The following is a 24,665-nucleotide window of genomic DNA, read 5'->3' on the forward strand; positions in this document are numbered from 1 at the left end:
AAGAATTTGCATAGTCTCTAGAGTGCTGCCGTATGCAGATCCAGAGACTACAGGCTGTCTCTCAGTCCAGAATTCCTAAGAGAAAAAATGTCAGTAGGCTTCTTTGGGTCAGTTCTGAAGAGGATAATTCCCTACTCTGCACCTGCTCTGTGAACGAGAGCACACACGGATATGTAAAAACCCATCTTCTTGTGCCACCAAAGATGCCTTCACTTAACATAATCCCACTGCATCCCAAGGGAGGGTGTGCGTGAAGCAGAAGGATACAATTACAAATCATTTATTTAATAATTTATCAAATACTTGAGCATTTACTGTGTACAAACAGTGGGAGATAAGAAAATGTTTACACCAGGCTCCCTAGCATGAAGCAGCTCTCTAGTTGAGATGACATAGTAGAAACAACAGTATGAGAGGCTGCATAGGCAGAAGGTGATTAAGGGGATATGAGGCCTTAATCATAAGGCCAATTATTCATAAAGACAATGTGGATTTGAAGTTTAAAGGTAGAAGACATGTCTGTCTGATGCAGATTGGAAACTTCATGGAGGTAAAAATTGAGTTACACTTTGAAGGTTAAATGGTCCTTGGAATTGTGAAAGTTTATTCTCTTTCCCTGTGGTAACAGTTCATATCATACACAATGTAATTTATGTAGCAAGGGCAGTACCTAGAGAACCTAGGAAGGAAAGGGAACCTGACACCTGGGAAAGCTCATGATGGGGCAAGAGGCTATTGAGTTCTATATGCAGAAATCAGCAAGAGGTCTGAGGGTAGAAGAGTGGTGGTTCCAGGCAGTGTGGTGACTGCACTGAACTTTTTCTGATGCCTTTACTCTAGTGGCAAAGGTATACCCTGGGGAGGAGCAAGCTAAATGTGAAACAGAGTGGTCCAAGTGAATTGAATAACACGTTTTGGTTTAATGTTGCTCTGAGACCCTTAGAAAAAACAGACCACAGAAAAGGGAGAGTATTTCCATAGTGGTAAAGGAAGGTAAAGAGAAGGGGACAAAAGAGGATGAGATGGTTGGATGGCATCACCAAGTCAACGGACATGAGTTTGAGCAAACTCAGGGAGATAGTGAAGGACTTGGAAGCCTGGCGTGCTACAGTCTGTGGGGTCACAGTCAGACACGACTTAGCAACTGAACAACAGGAAAGGAAGGTAAACCCCAAGGGCTTGGAGCAGCAGGAGAGTAGGAGAGTGACAAGTAGTCTGAGGAGCTGAGGTGGAATAGCAGCAACAGTGTGAGCAGGCCTAGGATCTGGAGACTTCTTGAGTGATCAGATGACAAAGGGAACCTTAAAAAAGAGGCTTAGTTACCCAAATGAGAAGGCAGCTATGGCTTTAGCAATATTTGCCTGTTAATCTCATTTGTATCTATAAGGTAGTGAGGGAGCATTTAAGTTGTATATAAATGATTTCAGTAATACCTGCCCACACTCCCACCCTCCAATTCAAAGTCCTCCTCATCCCAGAATGATTATGGAGTCATCTTAAGCATTTAGATTTTCCACATGTAGACTAGAAAGATTGCACAGCCATTTCCTTGAGCTTTCGCCTTGGGACTTTATATGGTGCCCACCTCTGCCTGTATGGGTTAGGCAGCAATCTGCAGCCAGAGCCAGGAGTCAAGGGATCTGAAGTCTAGATTCAAAGACATGTGAGTGTAGGTACTGGAGATACAGAAATGCACATACATGATCCCCAACCTCAAAGTTAGTCTACTGAGACACACAGTAAATAGGAAATCATGATGCAATGTAGTAAATGCTATGATGGGAACTGAATCTAATCCCGTCTCCCAGACACCAGAGATCTTCCTGGCGCCGCGACTTACTCAGCTAGTCACTGTTATCAGTCAGTTCCCAGCGCCCTATATATAGAATTCCAGATGTCAAATTCCAGAAATCTATTTACCTTATCTCACTAAAGAGTGTAACAGTTTAGACTTAAACCTAGAAAGGAATAAGGATGAGTAAGGATTGGCAAGGAGAATACGTATGTTTGATTGCTGCTACTGCTACTGCTAAGTCACTTCAGTCGTATCCGACTGTGTGTGACCCCATGGACGGCAGCCCACCAGGCTCCCCCGTCCCTGGGATTCTCTAGGCAAGAACACTGGAGTGGGTTGCCATTTCCTTCTCCAATGCATTAAAGTGAAAAGTAAAAGTGAAGTTGCTCAGTCATGTCTGACTCTTAGCAACCCCATGGACTGCAGCCTACCAGGCTTCTCCGTCCATGGGATTTTCCAGGCAAGAGTACTGGAGTAGGGTGCCATTGCCTTCTCCGACGTTTGATTGCTGGCAGAGCTTAAATGAAATAACACAAACCAGTTTGAGAATACTTCAAATGTGTACATTTTAATAAGAACTATACTTTGATGGGGGCAGGAGAAGGGGACGACAGAGGATGAGATGGCTGGATGGCATCACTGACTCGATGGACGTGAGTCTGAGTGAACTCCGGGAGTTGGTGATGGACAGGGAGGCCTGGCGTGCTGCGATTCATGGGGTTGCAAAGAGTCGGACACGACTGAGCGACTGATCTGATCTGATCCGATACTTTGAAGTATATGTTAATGAAAACTAGTGGCGGGATATTATTGCTATTATAACTATTAAGTCAACACCTGGTAGAAATTCCAGAAAGTGTCCTGCCTTTTGAGAAACAGTAGCCATATAAACTAAGGGGAGTAAAACCTATCTTCTGGAGCCCAGAGCGTTTTTCTTTTAAAAAGTGTTCTGGAGATCTCGGGGCACCCAGCACCAATACTCCTCTTCAATGCCTCGGTCTTTTCTGAAAACCAGAATGAACCCCGTCCAGCCTGGGAGTCTGTGACAGAGTAGGTTAGGATGCATTTGCCCAAACTGCCTTCCCCTTTCCGTACTCCGCTTGTAATGAATACCGCACTTTTTCTTCTTCACGGCATTCTGCTGTTTTAAATGGCTTCCCTGATAGCTCAGTTGGTTAAGAATCCGCCTGCAATGCAGGAGACCCTGGTTCGAGTCCGAGAGGCTACCCACTCCAGTTCCCTTGTGGCCCAGCTGGTAAAAGAATCAGCCCGCAATGCGGGAGACGTGGGTTCAATCCTTGGGTTGGGAAGATCCCCTGGGAAAGGGAAAGGCTACCCACTCCAGTATTCTGGCCTGGAAAATTCCATGAACTCTACAGTCCATAGGGTCGCAAAGAGTCGGATACGACTGAGCCACTTTCACTTCAGCGTAAGACCACATCCTCCCGCCTGCAATCTACCTGCCACCGTGTTTCCCTGTCACAGAAGGGTGAGAAGGACGGCACCGGAAGTCAGACTGCGCTGAGCTTGGCTCCTTGCCATTACCTCATTTCCGGGGGCTGGCCTGACACCGTCCCGCCCCCAGCCGGAAGTGTGTTCGGCTCCGGTTCCGGCTTTGCCCAGTCTCGCAGCCTTTGCTCTCGTTGGGGAGGGACTTCCTGTCTCGTGTGTCATAGTACCTCCAAAGTTAGGCTTGGCACCGAGGGCCTGTGTGTCAAGCGGTGTGTCGACGGATACGGCTGCAATTTAACTCGGGACTAGTGTAAAGATACTCTCCCATTCCTTCTTGCAGTTACCCTCGCTCATCCCCCACCGCACTTCGTGAGGCCTTGGCCTCCTAAGCGCCCAAGCGAGTGTCTGTCGACAGGTTCGGAGAGGGTCATGGAGGCGCGGCCGCCGGCCCCGCGGAGCTTCCTCTGCAGGTCGCTGAGACCTTTTCCTCGGGTCTTTGCTGCCGCAGCTGTGGCAGCCGATCCCAAGGCTCTTGTAGAGGACCAGGAACTGTCTTCCTTCGTCTCAGAACCCCAGTACCCGGAATCCGGATGGGACCGCCTCCGGGAGCTGTTTGTCAAAGAGTAAACGTGCCTTCGGTCTGTGGGGAGGGGCTACAAAGGAGGTGACCTGCAGCCTGGGTCATCTGGGGCGAAGGACCCCAGAGTGGTGTGATTTACTTTTGCGGGATTTGGAGTTTAATATAATGTACCTCAAGCTTGTATCCTAACATTGCTATTTGATAGTTCTGTTGATTGACAGGCCGGTTTTCAGATGGAGAGGGTGAGACTAACTGAAAATAAGAAGTTTTAGGAATGTTTAGGGAGTCTAAACATAGTCTTTAATATAATCCCCTGACTTTACAAATTAGAAAAATTAGAGTAAGCTATTTAGTGACCCTAGAACCAACATCTGGAGGACTCCAGTATTCTTATTCGTGTATCACTTGATCACAGATTCTGATGCTTCTTGAACAGTAGCCCTCTTCCCCGCCACAAAAATGGAGGTTGGAGAGAGAACACAGTTGTTAAAATTTTTACTGTGCCAAATAAGGAATGTATTAAAAAAATAGTAGCAACTGTTGTTGCAAAGATATTAGCTGGATTCACAAGTATGCTTCTGATGCTTTTTGAACAGTAGCCCTCCTTCCTGCCACAAAAATGAAGGTTGGAGAGAGAACACAGTTGTTAAAATTTTTACTCTGCCAAATAAGGAATGTATAAAAAAATAGTAGCAACTGTTGTTGCAAAGATATTAGCTGGATTCACAAGTAAAGCGGTGTCAGAATAAATGATAACCCTTTCAATTGAATTAACTTTAATGGAAAACTCAGGATAATTAATTTCATCATTTTTATTCCTCACTTACCGGTGAAAAGTTTTCCCTTTTTATGAAGTACTTTACCATATACTGATGGACAGGGAGGCCTGCTGCTGCTGCTGCTGCTGCTAAGTCGCTTCAGTCGTGTCTGACTCTGTGTGACCCCATAGACGGCAGCCCACCAGGCTCCTCTGTCCCTGGGATTCTCCAGGCAAGAATACTGGAGTGGGTTGCCATTTCCTTCTCCAATGCATGAAAGTGAAAAGTGAAAGTGAAGTTGCTCAGTCGTGCCCGACTCTTAGCGACCCTATGGACTGGAGCCTACCAGGCTCCTCCGTCCATGGAATTTTCCAGGCAAGAGTACGGGAGTAGGGTGCCATTGCCTTCTCCGGATGGACAGGGAGGCCTGGCCTGCTGCAATTCATGGGGTGGCAAAGAGTCGGACACGACTGAGCGACTGAACTGAACTGAACTTCCCATATACTACACTGTAGTATCAACTGGTTAAATTAACACTGAAGCTTTATTATGTTGCTGAAATAGAGCAGGGGAGCCAGTAGAATTGTATTTAATTACTTTCTTTAGATTTCATCATCTTATTTTAAAGATAATGAGGCCGCCCTTCCATTGGTCGTTCCAAATTTATTTGAGATACTTGTGAACGATCCTATGTAGTACACAACAGAAAAGGTTTATTTTTGTTGATTTATTTATTTTTAATTGGAAATAGTTGCTTTACAATGTTGTGTTAGTTTCTGCCATACAGCAACATGAATCAGCCATAGGTTCCCTTCCTCTTGAACCTCCCCTTCCAATCTCCCACCCCATCCCGTGTATGTAAGTTGTCACAGAGCACCAGGTTGAGCTCCCTGTGTTACACAGCAGCTTCCCATTAGCTATCTGTTCACTTTACATATGCTAATGTATATATTTCAATTCTTTATATACATTATATATAATGTATGTATATCAATTCTTCCCACCCTCACCTGCCCCTGCTGTGTCTGTAAGTCTGTTCTCTCTGTCTGAATCTCTATTCCTGACCTACAAATAGGTTCATCAGTACCATTTTTCTAGATTCCATGTATATGCATTAATGTATGATACTCGTTTTTGTGACTTAACTTCACTCTGTATAACAGGCTCTAAGTTCATCCACCTCACTAGAACTGACTCAAATTCATTTGAAAAAGGTTATTTTGATCAGCTTTATAAACCACAGAATGTTGGAGCTGAAGGAAACTTGAAAGATAATTTAATATAACTTTCATTGTCCCCTCCATGTCATGGGTGAGGAAACCAAGGTTCAGAATGATTGTGATCTACCTGTAGGTCACTTAGCAGTGGATGACAGAACCAGAACTACAACCCCATTGTTGCTACTTACAGTCTAGGTCCTTTCCACCACTTTTCCCTGTTTGTTTACCATTCATTAGTTCTTAGGCCCAGTCATGTAACTTCATAGAGTGTCTGTTGATATTATGAAGAAAAAATATTGCTATGTCATGGAATTTTTCAGAGGATGAAAAAGAGGATATTGTATGCATTTCCTGGCTTGTTAAATCTTAAGCTCTTTTTTCATTTTCTCTTTTCCGAGTTCTCCCACTTTTTGTGTAAATGTTTTTGGTTTGATTCATTATATAAGATAAAATATAAAGTTTAGATTATAGCAGTTTTTCCTATTGATATAAGAATTCGTTTCTTAAGAAATTTTATTTAGGTTTCTCTCTTGTATATGTGGGAACTATAAGAACTCACTGATTCTGATTTCAGAAATGTGGTTGTTAGAATTAGATAAATTATATAGAATTAGAATTAGATAAACACTTGTACAGTCTCAGAAGAAAACAAGTTAGTAGTTTGTAAAAAATTAATATTCAGTAGTTTACTTACATAGGAGGGCCATTACTTCTAGTAACTAAACACTTACAAACTTAGCTGTTTGTTAGAGCAATTTCCAGAGGACATCTTGGAAGCTGCAACATAGCTTCTAGTTTCTAATGCTTTTGAGATTAATAGATTGAATGAAATGGTAGCTTTTCCGTTTATTTTAGGTTGGTCTGTGCTGCCCACTGCATCATGAGCTTTCTCATTCAGTGGTCTTCAATAGACAGTACAGGCCCATCTGAGCATGACATAAAAATTAAATATTCAGAAAGATAAAATTTGGGTTTTTTTATGTATAGGTATTCATTCTTGCATACATTGTCCTAAAATCTCATAAGTTTTTATAATTTCCAAAAGTTATCTAAAAATTCAAAAAGGTAATTGTTAATTCTGCATCCAGTTTACAAATTCTTTCTGTTTCCAGGGATATAGTATAGCTGTAAGAGTCATCAAATAAAATAACCCTTTAAAAAACCTTTTTATTGCAGTATAAATAAAATATGCACCTAGAAAAATGTGCATAAGTATACCTGTCAGTGACTTTTCACTAAACATAGGTCTGTATCCAGCCCTAAGAGACTGTTAACAGTGTCCCAGAAGCTCCCCCTTGTGCCCCTTCTCTGTCACTGCCTTCCCAAGAATAACTACTAATCTAACTTCTGACAGTTTGACTGAGATTTGAGCTACTTGTAATATAATTATTTAATTCATCAGAAGATTTAATTGGTTCTGCCCATCATGAAAATTTAAGTCCTGTTTAGCATTTGGGACGATTCTGATCAAACTGTCTTTTGGAGAGCAGTATCCATAAACTAATCCCAAACAACATTGTCTTTTTGATGTTTTAGTGAACGGCAGAGAACTTCAAAAGAACTTCAGGACATTTACAAGGCAGCAATTTCAGCAGGCATCATCGGCTGGGCATATGGGGGAATACCAGCATTTATTCACGCTAAACAGCGCTACATTGAGCAGAGCCAAGCAGAAGTTTACCACAACCAGCTCGATGCTGTGGTACGTACTGGTGTTCTAATAGTGTTTGGGGGCATGCCAGTTTTAGCTGCTCACTTTATATTTAATCATCTAGTTAGGTAGTAGGGTTGAGAAGATTCAGGAAACAGTCTGTTCTCAGCAACAATGGAAGTGCTAATGCTAGCGTGCATACTCAAACTTTGTGAGACCACTTTTCTTACTAGAATCGATCACCACCATGGCTCTACTTTCTGAAATATATTTCTAATCTCCTGATAAATCATCAAGGCTCAGCTGTAGTGTATTTATCCTATTCACAAAGCCTGTATGCAGTACACTAGCTCACACTAAAATAATCATTAACATTTAGAGCTTTACAGTTTGTTGAGTGCTGACTCATTTGCTGTATCTTTCATCTGTACATCAGTTCTGTTGTCCTAGTGAGGAAGTTATGGCTCAGAATTTTTTGTTTTTTAAAATTTGTGTGTTTTTTTTTTTAATTGTGTCAAGTTTTTAAAGTTGCAAAAGTAGTGCCAGTGTCCTATAATGTCCAAGAGCGATTGGTTCCAGGACTCCTGTGGATACCAAAATCCACAAATGCGCAAGTCTTTTATTTAAAAAAAACCGTAGTACCATACGTCTTTCATATCCATGGTTCCACTTCCTCAGGTTCCAAATCTGGGGATACAGAGGACTGACTGTACAAAGAATTCCTGTACACCTTTCAGTCAGATTCCGCAAATGTTAACATTTTACCACATTTGCTTTCTTATTATCTCTGTATAAGGCATGCTGTTATTTTTTTGTGAACTGCTTGGAAGTATGTTTTAGACATGGTGAGTGCTTCAGCATACATTTCCTAAAAAACAAAGACATTTTCTTACATAACCACAATATTATTATGCAGTTCAGGATGTTAATACTGATAGAGTACTATTATCTTATCAGTGGACTTTATTAAATTTTGCTCATTGTCCCACTAACGTTATTTTTAAAGTAAACAAGTTATTAAAATTTGTTTTTCTGGTCCAGGATCTAGTATTGGATCAGATGTTGAATTTGCCTGTTGTGCCTCTCTAGTCAGTCTCCATTAATTTGGAACAGTTTTTCTATTGTTCTTTGACTTTCATGACCTCAGTATTTTTTAAGACTTGGGCCTTTATTTTGTATTGTAGAATGTCCCACAATTTGGACATTTGATGTTTTCTTGTGATTAAATTTCACTTAAGTGTTTTCACAGGAATACCCTACAATTGATACTGTATCCTTCCCAGTAAGTAATGATAAGAAGCATGAGATACCTATTTGTCCCTCTACTGGGGATACTTTAATCACTTAGTTAAGATGTTCCCTGCCATGTTTATCCACTATAAAATTATTGAGTTTTTCCCTTTGTGGTTAATAAGTATCTTAGGAATACTTACTAGATACTTTGAGACTCTGCAAATATCCTATTTTTCATCAATTTTTCACCCCCTGGTTTCAGTGTTCAGTGCTGACTCTTTCCTAAAATAGTTATTACTGTGGTGGTAACCAAACAGCCATTTTGTAATTTTGTAATTCCATCGTCCGTGTATATTTATTGGTTAGTATTCTGCTGTAAGGAAGAGCTTTTATCTGTCCGTTTATCCATTTATAATTTATTCAGTGTGGACTTGTTGGCTTTTACGTTATTCTATGGTTTTATAATCCATTATTATCATCATTTATTTTGATACTTGGCGTCGATTTAGACTGTTGGAATCTCTTCAAGCCAGCTCCTGTGTCCTTTTGATGACGTCCACGTTAGTCTTTGAGCACATCTTTACTTTGGGGCGCAGCATGGTTTTTCTGGTTCATCTTTTCAAGCACCAGCCTTGTTTCTTTTAAAATGATATTTAAATGACTCAGGGAACTCAAATAGGGGCTCTGTGACAATCTAGAAGAGTGGGATGGGGAAGGAGGTTTGGGAGGGAGGGGACATGGGTGTACTATGGCTAATTCTTGTTGATGTATGACAGAAAACCACAAAATTCTATAAAGCAATTATCCTTCAATTAAAAAAAATAAAGTGGCAAAAAGAAAATGATATTTAAAAACCAAGATCTGGGGCTAGGCATGCTCATTGCTACTGAGGTATGATGGTGTCTAGGCAGATAGAGCTAGGAAATGTATGTGTGTGATTTATATACACTTTCATACATATATCTCTGTTTCTATATTTGTCTACCTATTTACTAAAAGCCATGAATTTGCGCTGATACCTTTCAGAGAGGTTTTGACTTGCCCAGTATCATATAGTAGTTAAGACTACATCTAGGGATTCTGTCACATTCTTTAAAAATCTAGGCTTTACCCTCACAATATTATGCCAGACTTGCTTCATGGTGGTTAATGAAAATGAGCGGTGGAAACAGACAACCTAACTTCCAATTCTGACTTTATTCTTTATTGGCTGAGTGATCTTGATTAGAAACTTCCTCTTTATGCCTTTTAACACCTGCTTGAAGAAAATGTTGTAAAGATTAAATGAGGTAATATGTTAGCAACTTTTACGTAGAAGGTGGTCAGTAAAGATTAGGTTTTTTTCCTTCCTTTCTTCCTCTCGTGCATATCTGTATTACTTTAATCCTTACCATTTATAGTTTACTCAGTGTTCCTTCTTTATTTTCTGTTTTTTCTTTTCCCCACAATTTCTTGAAAAAAAAAAGCATGTCTAATACTGATTTTGGAAGGACTGAGGCTAAAGCTGAAACTCCAGTACTTTGGCCACCTCATGCGACGAGTTGACTCATTGGAAAAGACTCTGATGCTGGGAGGGATTGGGGTCAGGAGGAGGAGGGGATGACAGAGGATGAGATGGCTGGATGGCATCACTGACTTGACGGACATGAGTTTGCGTGAACTCCGGGAGTTGGTGATGGACATGGAGGCCTGGCGTGCTGCAATTCGTGGGGTCGCAAAGAGTCAGACACGACTGAGCGACTAAACTGAACTGAACTGAATACTGATTTTATATCTGTCATAGTATTTGTCATTTAGATTCTTAGTTGCTATTTAATTGATGAATTACTTGGTTGACACTGCATTTCTTAGTTCCTTTTATACCCTGTGATAGAATAGAGTGCACCTGGTACATTTAAGTTTCAGTAATTGAAGAATGATATTTCTAGAGATTTTCTATTGTTTCTATCTATTTAGGTGTTCCTACCTATTTCCTAGTTGACATTCCTCCACCATAGTTTTAGAATAGAGAAAGTATCAAGGTGTCTTGGAACCTCACAGCCTTTTTATTAACTTTAGCAATCTGCCCATCGTGCTGCTACACGAGGCTTCATCCGGTATGGCTGGCGCTGGAGTTGGAGAACGGCCATGTTTGTGACTATATTCAAGTAAGTTCTCTGAATCTCATAAAGGATTTTAGGTATTCTTTGAGGAGCACATTGTTTTAACAAATGGAATTATAAAATCTAAAGACCCATATAAAAGTGATCTATGATACCTTTTTCTTAAGAACTGTTACCTATTTATGCAAAAGATTCGTCCAGCTGTAGTTTTGTGTCAATGGATGATGATGGTCTGCCAGGCTTCTCTGGTGGCACAGTGGTAGAGATTCTGCCTGCTGTTGCCAGAGATGTGGGTTTGATCCTTGGGTTGGGAAAATTCCCCTGGAGGAGGAGGAAGCAATCCATTGCAGTATTCTTACCTGGAAAACTCCATGGACAGAAGGAGCCTGGAGAGGTATAGTCTGCTGCTGCTGCTAAGTAGCTTCAGTTGTGTCCGACTCTGTGCAACCCCATAGATGGCAGCCCACCAGGCTCCCCCGTCCGTGGGATTCTCCAGGCAAGAACACTGGAGTGGGTTGCCATTTCCTTCTCCAATGCAGGAAAGTGAAAAGTGAAAGTGAAGTCGCTCAGTCGTATCCGACTCTGAGCGACCCCACGGACTGCAGCCTACCAGGCTCCTCCATCCATGGGATTTTCCGGGCAAGAGTACTGGAGTGGGGTGCCATTGCTTTCTATGAGGTTGCAAAGTGTTAGACATGACTGAGCACCTTGCACAACTGAGCACGCGTGCACATGAAGGCCTGCCAGCTAGTATCAAAATAGATACAGGGTTGCTAAATGAGAGGAATTCTGCAGAACTTTACTTTACTTTTCTGTTGCTTACTGGCATATTATAGCAATCTGAAACACACTGAAGGAGCCTGCTGGAACCAGGGATTGACATAGTAAGCTCGTCTAAACTAACACGTATCACTTTAGTGAAAAAGTTAAAGTCAAGAAGGTAATTGAGATATGCTTTAAATTTTGTTTTCTTCTTCATAGTACAGTGAACACTGGTCTAAACGTTTACCGAAATAAAAATGCCTTAAGCCATTTTGTCATTGCAGGAGGTAAGACATTTTTGTTCATATTTCAATCTCAAATGTGGTTTAGGAAACATGTAAGGACTTATAAGTCATGGCTACTGAATTCTTTGGTTGGCTTCTCATCATATCTCATTTAACATTAATGCAAGATATATGGAAAATATGCTTGGTCTTTGGTATACTTAGTGAACAAAAACAGAAAAAAGTCTTTGCCTTCATTGAGTTTTATCATCTAATGTGTATGGGATAAAACAGGTTGCTATGATAAAAAATAGGTGGGGAGGTAAGATCTAATGTGGACAGACTGATTGATTTCTAAGGAAGTGACATTTAAGCTGATAGCTGAAGAATGGAAAAGAGCAGGCCTTGCAGAGAAGAGTCGCCTAAGCAGGGGTAACATCAAGGGTGAAGGCTCTAAGGTTTCTCAAATGTAGGATAATATGACTGCAACATAGTGAATGCGGGGGAGTGGCTTGAGAGAATTGTGAGGTGAAGTAGAGAGGAGCCAGATTTTTTATGATACGAAATTAGATTTTGTTTTAAAGTGCTCTGCCTCTGGTAGACATGCCCTTTTTAAAATGAACATTTTTTAAAAGTGTTGAATATTTTCATTACATTTCTAGTACAAATCCAGTACATCTACCGAAATGTAAATGAAGTTAACTGCCATTTAGATGCAAACATTTACTAATTCATGTATATTCCCTCACATAAGAAAAATGCATATACTTCACATAACAGCTTTTTACTTTTTGTTTGGAAATAACTTCAGGCTTATAGAAAGTTGCAAAAATAAAAGTAATACAGGAGCACCATGAGCAGTATCCTTTAGTACAAAGATTCTGTTATTGTTAAGAACTTTTTTAAGCTCCCCACCCCATGCCTATCCTGTTTCTATTTTTTTCCCCATCAATTTGCCATGAAGTGATGGAACCAGATGCCATGATCTTAGTTTTTGAATGTTGAGTTTTAAGCCAGTTTTTTCACTCTCCTCTTTCACCTTCATCAAGAGACTCTTTAGTTCCTCTTCACTTTGTGCCATTAGGCTGAAGTGACAGACTTTATTTTCTTGGGCTCCCAAAATTACTGCAGATGGTGACTGCAGCCATGAAATTGAAAGACGCTTGCTCCTTGGAAGAAAAGCTATGACAAAACTGGACAGTGTATTGAAAAGAAGCAGAATCACTTTGCCAGCAAAGGTCTGTGTAGTCAAAGCTGTGGTTTTTCCAGTAGTCGTGTATGGATATGAGAGTTGGACAATAAAGAAGGCTGAGCGCCGAAGAATTGATGCTTTTGAACTGTGGTGCTGGAGAAGACTCTTCAGAGTCTCTTGGACGGCAGGGAGAGCAAATCAGTCAATCCTAAAGTTAATCAGTCCTAAATATTCATTGGAAGGACTGATGCTGAAGCTGAAGCTCCAGTATTTTGGCCACCTGATGTGAAGAGCCAACTCATTGGAAAAGACCCTGATGCTGGGAAAGATTGAAGGCAGGAGGAGAAGGGGACAACAGACTATGAGATGGTTGGATGGCATCACGATTCAGTGAACATGAGTTTGAACAAACTCCGGGAGATAGTGAAGAACATGGTGTGCTGCAGTCCATGGAGTTGCAAAGAGCTGGACATGACTGAGCGACTGAATAACAACAACCACCCACCTCTGGCTGCAAAGCATGTGGAATCTTAGTTACCTGACTAGAGACTGAACCCAGGCTATTGGCAGTAAAAGTGCAGAGACCTATGCCCTAGACCGCCAGGGAATTCCCAGTTATTAACATTTTAGCCCGTTTGCTTTATCACATATGCTCTTTGTTTTAGGTGCACTCTCTCTTTTTCTGTTAATACACAGGCAAACACACATATACATAATTTGAGCTTAACATTTTAATGAAAACATTTAAAAACATGAAATGAGAAATAGGTATTAATAGCATTGGAGCAGCTAGAACTTGCCCTGTTTTAACTTGTGAAAAATTTTACATGGATATTCTATAGTGCCTATATACAAAGAAAACTCTTGTGTTTCTGCCCTCACTTGCTCCTGTCTACTCCTGCTATATGTTTTTTGTCATCTACTCTGTTAAATTCCAAAACTGGAAATCAATTAATGATGTGGTTCTGCCCTTTATGTCCCCTTTCCGAACTTCTCATTCTGTCAGTCTTATTTCTTAAATATTTGGACTCGCTCACCTCCTCTTTTCCCACTGCTACTGCAGGTTTTCGCTGTTTTTCATCTTGGTTTGCTTCAAACCTCTACTGTTATCTGACTTTTTTTGAAACATGAGTATGATTTTAGCACTTTTCTGCTTCAGATTCTTCCTTAGTTTCCCATCACACTAAGGTCGATTTTTTTTTTTTAAGGTCGATTCTTGACCTGACCTCCACTTACCACTCTTGCATGAGCCTTATAATCTACTTTGATTTCTCAAACCCAGCATATTCTTGTATTACAAGAATTCTTGCTTGAATCCACCTTTCCACTCCCATAACTAATTTTATTCAGCTCCATACTTAACACATGTCTTTCAAGGTTGAGTTCATCTGTCTGCTTCGGCTTCCTCAGAGGGTTCTCCTAGCTCCCAGTTTCCTATCTTGCGTATCTTTCCCCTGTGTTCTCATAATTCACTGTGAACAGTTTTATCAAAGCATTTATAACACTGTGTTGTAGCAGCTTACTTGTTTTGCTTCCCTACTAGACAACTCTCTGAAATTCAGAGAAAGTGTTTGCCTTTTATGTCACAATTGTTTGATATATAGCAGGGTAGAGTAAAGGTTTCTTGATTGAATGTAAATATTATTAAAATAAGAATAGAAAATATGTATGGTAGAAAATATATTTTTATCTTAAACCAGCAACCAACATTAAAATAAATAATATAACACTAAAATTAAAAAAAAAATTATCCTGAAGTTGGAATCAGGTAAGGACATCTTCCCTCACCACTATTAGTTGGTATTTGTTTGAACACTTATAAAAGTATTTTCAATAACCAGAGAGCTTGGCAAATCCTTTCCTCCAAAAGTAATAATAAAATTGGACAAAATTATCAAAAACAACCCCTTAAAGATCCTGGAACTGAGCAAGGGCACATAACAAATTGAGAAGCATTTATTTAAGAATTTCTACTAAATCTTGATAAGAACAATGGGAGTCTGTAGTGTTTCAGCCTGAGGCTGCTCCCACCTAATGCCCAGCTCCATGATACAGAAGTTCCACAAGTGCAGGGCAGGCTGGGAAGACCAATACTAAAGTTGGAGATGACTGACTTGATTTGGAGCAGAGCACAGAAAATTCTATGCCTAAGGGTGTTGCTGAAAACAATAGCAAACACTTAGGAAAGAACAACATCACACAGCTAACTGGAGGTTTTGGTGGTGTTCGGGGCAAGCGGTCAATTAGTGGATGAGGTAGAATTCTACCAAAGACATCCAGAGAACCAGAAAGCCAACGGAGACTTCATTAAGAACCTACTAATCCCCAGAACTCCGGAAAGTTACCTGTGTAAGCACACTCAGGAGAGACTGGTAAGGGCTCTAGCAAGCTGCTTATCTGCTTTATTGTGAGGCCTCATGAACACAGAAAGTAAAAGCCAGAAGATTTATAAACTGCCTAAACCTTGAGTGCGTTCTTCAAGCCACAGACAGATCCACTGACAAAAGGTGACAGCCTTACTGGCTTAAAATGTGTACTGGCTGTCTGCCAAGCTAGTGTGATTCCTAGGAAGCCAGAAATAAAAGTAAAAACTGAACAGAGACCTCTACTGGCTGCACTCTACTAAACAAGAAGACTAAGACTCCACAGACTTGGTCCAGGCAAATCACTATAGCAAAGAACCACAGCCATGCCCCTATAGGAAGATACTCCAGCTCCAAGTAGCAGACAGAAGACTTCAAGCGTTTACAATAATTAAAATGCGATGATAGTTATCAAACAGAATATATCACTAAAGATAGAAATTATTTTTAAGAGTCAAATGAATATTCTGGAGTTGATAAATACAGTAATGGAAATTAAAAATTCACTGGAGAGAAGGCCCTCAACAGCCAGTTTGAGAGAGCATGGGAGAATCAATGAACTTGAAGATAGATTGATATAGGTTATCTTTTATGAAGGACAGAATTTTAAAAAATGAAGACAAATGAATAGAGCCTCAGAGATCTGTGAGACACAATCAGTTCAGTGCAGTCCAGTCGGCCAGTCATGTCCGACTCTGCGATCCCAAGAACAGCAGCACGCCAGGGTTCCCTGTCCTTCACCAACTCCCGGAGTCTACCCAAACCCATGTCCATCGAGTCGGCGATGCCATCCAGCCATCTCATCCTTTCGTCCCCTTCTCCTCCTGCCCCCAATCCTTCCCAGCATTAGGGTCTTTTCCAAGAATATGAATAATGGAGAGGAAAGGGAAAAAAGGGAAGAAAAAGAATTTTAAGAAATTATGGCCACAGACTTCCCAAATTTGATGAAAAACATTAATCTACACATCCAAGAATCTCAACAAACTCCAGGAAGAATAAATGTGAAAAGATTCACACCTAGACACATAATAGTTACACTGTTGAAAGATAGAGAAAAATCATGAAATAGAAAAGTTAAAAAATGAATATATTATACTTAAATAAGAAATATAAACCTCAGATGTTAATGTTTAAACATGTTACCACCTGAAATGGCATTTGTTGTTTTGTGCATAGTGAAAGAGGAAAATGAATGGACATCTTGGGTGTACGGTCTCGGTGGTGAGGAAAAAGGACCTATGCTCCAGCCACCAGGTGGCAGTGTCGGCCAACTGCCCACTTGCAGGTCTGCTGGAGAGGTGATGCTAAGCAGCACAGAGCCGGTGAGGCTGAGGGCTTCCCTGGTGGCATGGCCTTTCTACTGTAGGAGGCATGGGTTCTATCCCTGGTTGGGGAACTAAGATTCCACATGCCGGGCAGCGTGTCCAAAAAAAAAGAAAGGGCGAAGCTGGGGGAAGACATGACCTGCAAGTGGCTAGTGAAGATTTTTATTGTTTATTTGGAGAAAACTTTCCTTAAAGCAGGAAGAACTAAAAGAGGTAGAAGTGAAGAAATAACAGATTTTTAAGGTGAGGTTGGCAAAAAAGCAGAATGAGAAGAAGCTGGGTCCATAGAACCGACTGAGCAGTTCTGTTTGTTTAAGGGACCTTTCTGCCTTTGAACTTGCAGAGTGGATGAGAAGCTGGCCGTATGGGAAGTCTAGGTTGTGGTGATATATTGATGTTGGGTTCAAAAAGCTTACTTGGAGATTTATGTCCTTATAGAAGAAACATGTTCAAATGGAACTCTGGTGTTTAAAAATGATTTGATACTGCTTTTTGTTTCTTTTAAAATAGCTATCACAGGAAGTCTTTTTAGAATAAACTTAGGCCTGCATGGCCTAGTAGCTGGTGGCATAATTGGAGCCTTGCTGGGGTAGGTATTAACATATTTTGACTCTAATATAACATTAATTAATTCATTAATGCCTTGCCTGTTAAAAATCTGAATCATTTCTAAAGAACAAATTTAATCCTTAGAGGATTTAATCCCATGAAAGATCTCTAGTCTTGTATTGAGCTTCCCTGGTGGCTCAGTCAGTAAAAAATCTGCCTGCCGTGCAAGAGACCAGGGTTCAATCCCTGTGTTGGAAAGATCCCTTTGAGGAGGGCTTGGCAACCCATTCCAGTATTCTTGCCTGGAGAATCCCCATGGATAGAGGAGCCTGGTGGGCTGCAGTTCTTGGAATCACAAAAGAGTTGGACATGACTGAGCGACTAAGCACAGCACAGCACAGTCTTGTATTGGTAGTAGCTTTGATTGTCCAGTTCTGATTGTATCCCAGTTGTTGATTTTACTTCTGGTCTTCACTGGGTAAAAACTGTTTAAATATCATTAACACCTGAAACTGAGGTTTGAACAAAGATACTTATAAAGAGTAAGAAAAAGGAATAAGAAATGGCTAACAAGCACATTAAAAAAAAATGAGGTTAGGTTTGTTTATTTAGTTTAATAAATTTTAAGACTTTTCTTCTCCAACTTTTTACTTTGAAACATTTCAAACCTGTAGAAAAGTTGAGGTAATTAGTATGTTGAACACCCATATAACCTTCACTTAGATTCACCAGTTGTTCACATTTTTCCATATTTGTTTTCTCTTTCTCAGTATTTGTGTGGGACATGTGTATATTTCTTTTTGTTTGAACCATTTGAAATATTTGAGACCTCACAATTCTTCAGCCCTAAATACGTCAGCATGTATTTCCGAGGAGAAAGAATATTCTCCAATGATTTCACAGTACAATTATCACAATAAATGATTTACCATTGATTCAATACTATTTAAGATAAAGTCCATATTCAGAATTCCTGTTATTACAGTAATGCTCTGTGTGTGTGTGTGTGTATAATATATAATTTTGTAGAATCCAGGATTAAATTGTATTTTGTTGTTATATCTCTTTAGGTTCCTTTAAGCTAGACTAGTTCCACGCCTGTTTTTCCCCCAGAATATTTCTCAGTTTTGTTTGATTATCCCCTCATGATTAGATTTAGGTTTAACGTTTTCATCAAGATTACAACATAGGCGAAGTTGTGTCCTTCTCAGTGTGTGTCAAGAGGCATATTATGTCACCCCTTGTAAGTGAAGTAACTTGATATATTAGTTTTCTGTTGCTGTGTAACAGATTAACCACACACTAAGAAGCTTCACTACCCATTTATTATATCACTTTCCTGTAGGTCGGAAGTCTGGATGGGCTCAGATGGGTTCTCTTCTTAGTATTTCACAAGGCTAAAATCAAGGTGTTGGTCAGGCAGGCTCTTACCTGGAGGCTCTGTGGGAAGAATTTGTTTCCATAAAATTCAGATTGTTGACAGAACCGTTGTGGCTGTAGGTCTGAATTCCCTGTTTCCTGGGTGGCTATCAGGGACCACCTTGTTCCTAGAGACATCCACATTCCTTCTCCATGCCCTCTCCATGTTCAAACCAACAGCCAGCATGTTGAATCCTTCTCATACTTTGAATCTCTCTGACTTCCATTCTGCCACCAACTGGAAAAAACTCTGTATTCAGATGGTTCACACAGGTAATCTCCTCTTTGATTAACTCATTCAACTGATCAGTGACCTTAGTTACATCTGCAAAATCCACTTTGCTACATAACATAATTTAATCATGGGCATAATTTCTTATCATATATTCATATTTGAGAAATTAGGGTAGGAAATTTGGGGGGACCGTTTTAGAATTCTGCCTAGCAGATTTGGTATCTATTAAATTTCGCCACTGCAAAGTTATCTTTTTCCATTGTGTTTAATAAGTAATCTGTGGGATGAGGTAGTGTGAATTATCTACCCTCCAGCCATCTTTTAGTGGTTTTAATGATCCATTGATAATCCCTAATGTAATCAGTTATTATTTAATATATAACTGGTTACAAAATGTTAATTTGCTAGTTTTGTCATTTCTTCTGTCTTTATTAGTTGGCATTCACCTGAATAGAAAGAAGAGTTCTCCCTCACCTTCCAAATTTGTGTTAAAATTCATCATGTGATGATCTGTTGCTGACATTTTTGTTTTCTTGTTAATATACCAACTTGGTTTGAAGGGGAAAATTGTTGAAATTAGGTGCAAAAATAGGTTTTTATTGTGGTTAAAAAACACACATAACATAAAAATCACCATCTTAACCACTTTTAAGTGTACAGTTCAGTAGTGTTAACTGTATTCACGTTGTTGTGCAACAGGCCTCTAGAACGTCTTTGTCTTGCAGACCTGAAACTCCGTACCCATTAAACACTGTGCTCCCTTCCCCCATCCCCACACAGCCTTTGGCAACCACCTTTCTACTTCCTGTTTCTGTGATTTTGGCTACTCTGAGTAATGCATATTAGTGAAATCATGTATTTTTCCTTTAGTAACTGGCATATTTCGCTAAGCATAGTGTCCTCTAGTTTCATCCATGTGACAGGACCTTCCTTTTTGGGACAGTATAACATTCCATTGTATATACAGTTCCATATTTTGTTTATCCATTCATCATCAACAAACATTTCCACATAGCAAAAATAATTTTTTAAATGTGGTTACAATGTTAAGTAAAGAATTTAAGTTGTATCAGAGTCAAAAACTCCCTTCTCTTTGAAAATATGAACAAAACCCTCATCATTACTGTGATAATTGTTATGTAAGTCATTTTCTCAGTGAGTAACTATTGGCATTCTGGGTGAGACAGTTGTGCCAGACTCTTGAATTTTAGGATATTTTGGCAGCTGCAACACCTAAAGCCAGTAGCATCCTTCTCCCAACCAAAAGTACCCTTCACATTTCTTGCCCCTTACAGGGTCTGGTACCATTCCTGGTATGAATTTCCTTTCTGAGAAACCTTCAATATAAAGCTGCTAACTAGAACTTATAAATATATTTTTTACTAGTTTATTTATCTTTCATGATTAAAAAAAAAAAGAGCCAATTTATAGACCTGTTGTTTTTATACCAGTTAAATTTAGGATGTTGCAATGATTGTTTTTCCTGTTGTTCGGACCAGGAAGGAAATTATCTTAATATTTTTTATCTGACAAGGATGCTTTAACTGTCAGACGTCCCTGCACCTGTCAGTGAGACAGTGGTCTGGTTAGTGTTCCTCGTGCCTGAGCAGAGACTCTCATTCTGCATGGTCTCACGGCTCTTTCTTCTGAATGTCCCCTCTGCCTCCTCCTCAGCACTCCTATAGGAAGTCTGTTGATGGCACTTCAGATGTACTGTGGTGAAACAGTTCAGGAGAGAAAACAGAAGGATCGAAAAGCATTCCAGGAGCTGAAACTGGAAGAACGGTAAGGAGTGTGTTAAGACTGGATTGTTTGGGCTTTTGTGTCCCCAGACTGATGCTTTCTGAAACAGGTACTCTAAATTGCTGCTCAAGTCAAAGACTTTCTTTTTACTGAGTCTTTCACTTGGTACCCTACTTGGTCTTTAATATTTTTAATTAAGGAGAATGGAAAAAAGAAAGATACTAAATGAGAACCTTTCCTTAGACACTTTTTTTTTTTAAGTTAAATGTTATAAATCTTATTTGGTTGCATATTTTTTTTTTTCCTATGTTTGTGACTGCATTGGAAATTATATAAAGGAAATGAAATGAATAGCAGTGAGTGAGTTTTACTTGGCTTTACTTAAAAGGTGATATCCTTGTTTACACGTATGTCTATGAACATTACATAGCATGTTAGGTCTCCACATTTAATTATTATACTTCTTGCTGTGGCTTCAATAGGTGTTAGGTGCATATAGTGGCTGTTCACAGACTAGATGCTACTGAGAAAGATGCAGACTATCGCTTGTTCATATAAGTCTCTCCCTGGGATCCAGTGATGGCCAACTTCCTGTTATTCTTTGTAAGATCATCGTAATAGTCTGCCGTCTAGCGCTTTGGTACAAATGATTCTCATGGTTCTGCTTCCTGCCCACTAAGATGACATCTGCTGCTGCTTCTTTGGTAGTCTGGTAGATAAGAAGTCTTCTTTTTCCCTTGGTTTTATTTGAAACTTCCATTTGTGCTACACACACACAACACACACACACACACACACACACACTCACATAGACATACATGGAAATTCTTAATATCTATAGATCTGTTGTCTAAGGACTTAGGTACTATAGGAGAAAAAGCATTGATTTGGAGCCAGTGAAACCTTGAAAACAAATCTTAAATACCAGCTAGACTATTAATTCTATGAACACAGATGTTTTCCTTAACTTCAAGCCATCAGTTTTCTCAGCTGTTGTAAAGGCAGAATCACACCACAGTGATGTTTGTTTTGTTCCTTCTTCTTCTCCATAGTAAGAGGGTGAGTGAGATATGAAGCTATTATAAAGCACTTAAAATTCTGAATGCCAGCTTAAAATTTGATATTATGGAGGGTTAAAAGCATAGAAGCATTAGCTTATTTCTAGTTTTTTAGGTGTCATGAGACTTCTTTTTTAAAAAAGAATCTTTGAGAAAGGAGTTGGAAAAGTAAGGAAAGTACATGATTATTTGAATCTGATATAGGAGGTTATAGAAGAATTAACATTTGGAAAAATATGAATAGTATTCCAGTCAGAAAAAGGAAGCCAGAAAAAGAAAGTTAGAGAAGTTGATCAGTTATTTAGAGAAGGAAAACCTCAAGAATGGGTAAAAAACTGGGTTTATAGAAATGAAAGAGTATTTTGGCAGAAGGAAATAGTGTCACTGTGTCAGTGTCAGAAGTGTTTAGGTTATTTATATGTATATAATATATATGTGGTATTTCTGAGGACAGTTAATAAATAGTTAAGAACTTTTAAAATGTATGCTTCTTTGCTTGAAAATAACTATAGTATAGAGAAATCAACAAAGTGAGAATCTAAAAAATTGCCTTAGTGAGCAGAAAATATAGAACACTGGCTATATTTTCCATAGAGACATAGAAATGATCAAATCTTATGAAAGTCATAGGTGACCTTGATAATCACTTAAAGAAAGGAAGACACTAATACTTGACTTGGAAAAAGAACCAATCTCTTATTTGAAAATTAGATATTTTAACTCCTAGTAAATATACATCTGTAGTGGTGTCCTGACTTCTCTGTATTGAGATTACCAATGTTACAACCTTTGTGCATGTCCTACAAGATCTGTCAACAGAATTTAACAGAGTGGCAGGGGGTTTCACATCCCCCTAGGCCCTGAGGGCAAGAGCACAGACTGGTTCCAAGGCTCACACTCAAGCTCAAGATGTTTTAGCAACTGCAATTCACTGCTGGGAGAACTCTGGAATATCTTAAGGATCAGAGCTACTGCCCTGGCAATGTCCATTTTGGTAATGTGAGACTCCTACAAGGGGCTTTAAGTGAAACAGGTTATGAGACAGAAGAAAGTCTTGTACTTGAAGTGCAAGGAGAAGTATTTGCTCATAAGTTGTAGGAGAGAATAAGATAAATACTATCTTTCTTAGAAAAACTCTAAAAGCCAAAAAAATAGAACAGTACTTGCTATATCTTTCTTGTACTTTCATTACAGGAAAGCCAGACTACAATTTACTGAGCTCCTCCCTGAAGAAATTGAAAGTAATTTACAGAAAGATCAATCTGAGGATGATGCTCAGAAAATTGAAGCACTGCTAAATCTTCCTAGAAACCCTTCATCAACAGATAAACAAGACAAAGACTAAACATGCTCTGGACTTGAAATTCAGTGGAGAGTTGAAGAGAGCTATGTCACCATGTCTAAGCATGCCAGTTGCTTGGGCTGCTGACACATGTAAGCACTGGCATCTGTAGTGGCACAATGACTTGCTCTTGCTTTTTTTTAATCAAAAATTGGGCTCTTGTACTCTTACTTACTCTTCCTTAGATTTAAGTACATACTTGTATCTGCATTGATTGATCAATATAGATTTCCTTTCTCTGGATTTTACAGTAGTAAATTAAGATTTCGAAAAAGATTAAAGTTGAATTCTACAGGTTGTAAATTTATTCTTGTAGCCCTTTAAAAGAGTACTGTAGTGATCACTAGGAGAAGGAGAAGAAAGAACCAGGTAAGGCAGATGATCTGTGAAACCCCTGTACCCTTGGGTCCTAGAAACAGTAAGGACCCAAATGTGTAGTTGCGTTTGATTTTGTTTTAATACAAATCAGAGATGGTTTCTATGCCATTTGAAATAAAATAAAACTTAACAAAAAGGAAGTAGAGAAGAATTATTAAAGAAACAGCCCGACCTTGTTCTCTCACTCAGTAATGCTGACAAGTATGTCTGCTGTAGTATACAAGAGCTGCTCAGAATACACTGTCTCTGTGCTCCTGGAGTTTGCTGCCTGGGAAAGAAGCTGCCCTGCAGAGTATAACTTTTATTAAATGAGGGCAGAATGGTTGAACCAAGTGTACTGAAATGAGAAAACTGCTAGTGCTTTGCTTTGGGTGAGCGCCGAAGAATTGATGCTTTTGAACTGTGGTGTTGGAGAAGACTCTTGAGAGTCCCTTGGACTGCAGGGAGATCCAACCAGTCCATTCTGAAGGTGATCAGCCCTGGGATTTCTTTGGAAGGAATGATGCTAAAGCTGAAACTCCAGTACTTTGGCCACCTCATGCTAAGAGTTGACTCATTGGAAAAGACTCTGATGCTGGAGGGTATTGGGGGCAGGAGGAGAAGGGGACGACAGAGGATGAGATGGCTGGATGGCATCGCTGACTCGATGGACGTGAGTCTGAGTGAACTCCGGGAGTTGGTAATGGACAGGGAGGCCTGGCATGCTGTGATTCATGGGGTCACAAAGAGTCGGACACAACTGAGCGACTGATCTCTGATCTGTAGACCTCTTAGTTCCTACTCTGACAACACGGTTGTTCCCATGAGCAGTGTTTGTGAAGCAGCCTATAGTAGTGGCTAAAGCTGTAGGCTCCGGAGGCAGACCACAGGCTTCGAATCTCAGCCCTGAGGCCTCCATGTGACTTACAGCCAACCCATTTTACTTTAGGTCTCAAGTTTTCTCATCTGTTAAACAGTATGTATCTCAGAATAGATACTAAGTGAAATGATGTGTGTAAGACATAGCACAGTACAGTGGCACACAGGACATTGTCTAACAACAGATATTAGCAGTTAAAAGGATATGAGAACCTCTGCACCAGCATAATCATCCCATTCATAAATTGCCGACAAATTGGCAGTTTATTGTTTTATTCATGCCCATGTATAGATTAAATCCTCCAAATGGAAATTATAAAATTAGATGGTTGGTTTTAAAATAATTTTATTAATAAAGTAAAATATAACTCCTTTAACACATTTATTAAATGTAATAAGCAATAATTTACTATAACTTATTTAAAG

General features: G+C 39.6%; 1 protein-coding gene across 4 annotated transcripts; it reads left to right on the forward strand.

Moving 5' to 3' along the window:
- The first annotated feature begins 3,433 nt into the window (after window positions 1–3,433).
- Window positions 3,434–24,546, forward strand: TIMMDC1 (translocase of inner mitochondrial membrane domain containing 1). 4 transcript variants are annotated; one of them, XR_011464069.1, is made up of 7 exons: window positions 3,434–3,870; window positions 7,342–7,507; window positions 10,748–10,836; window positions 11,773–11,840; window positions 16,509–16,654; window positions 17,168–17,246; window positions 20,535–20,645. XR_011464069.1 is itself a non-coding variant. In XM_070369937.1 (7 exons), exons 1-7 carry the CDS (start codon window positions 3,677–3,679, stop codon window positions 23,004–23,006), a joined length of 705 nt encoding a protein of 234 aa, XP_070226038.1. In that variant the 5' UTR covers window positions 3,439–3,676; the 3' UTR covers window positions 23,007–24,546. The 4 variants fall into 4 exon arrangements, 3 of the variants coding, with proteins under 3 accessions (XP_070226038.1, XP_070226037.1, XP_005905500.2); XM_070369937.1 differs by lacking the exon at window positions 16,509–16,654 and adding an exon at window positions 22,856–24,546 and having other exon boundaries at window positions 3,439–3,717; XM_005905438.3 differs by lacking the exon at window positions 16,509–16,654 and adding an exon at window positions 22,856–24,536 and having other exon boundaries at window positions 3,441–3,870.
- Window positions 24,547–24,665: the final 119 nt, after the last annotated feature.

Source organism: Bos mutus, chromosome 1 (genome assembly GCF_027580195.1).
Source record: "Bos mutus isolate GX-2022 chromosome 1, NWIPB_WYAK_1.1, whole genome shotgun sequence".
Classification (NCBI taxonomy): domain Eukaryota; kingdom Metazoa; phylum Chordata; class Mammalia; order Artiodactyla; family Bovidae; genus Bos; species Bos mutus.

Coding starts and splice junctions, on each gene's coding strand:
- TIMMDC1 (XM_005905438.3), top strand. CDS start 3,677: ATGGAGGCGCGGCCGCCGGCCCCGCGGAGCTTCCTCTGCAGGTCGCTG. Junction 7,508..10,747: donor ACAACCAGCTCGATGCTGTG/GTACGTACTGGT, acceptor TATTAACTTTAG/CAATCTGCCCATCGTGCTGC. Junction 10,837..11,772: donor ATGTTTGTGACTATATTCAA/GTAAGTTCTCTG, acceptor TCTTCTTCATAG/TACAGTGAACACTGGTCTAA.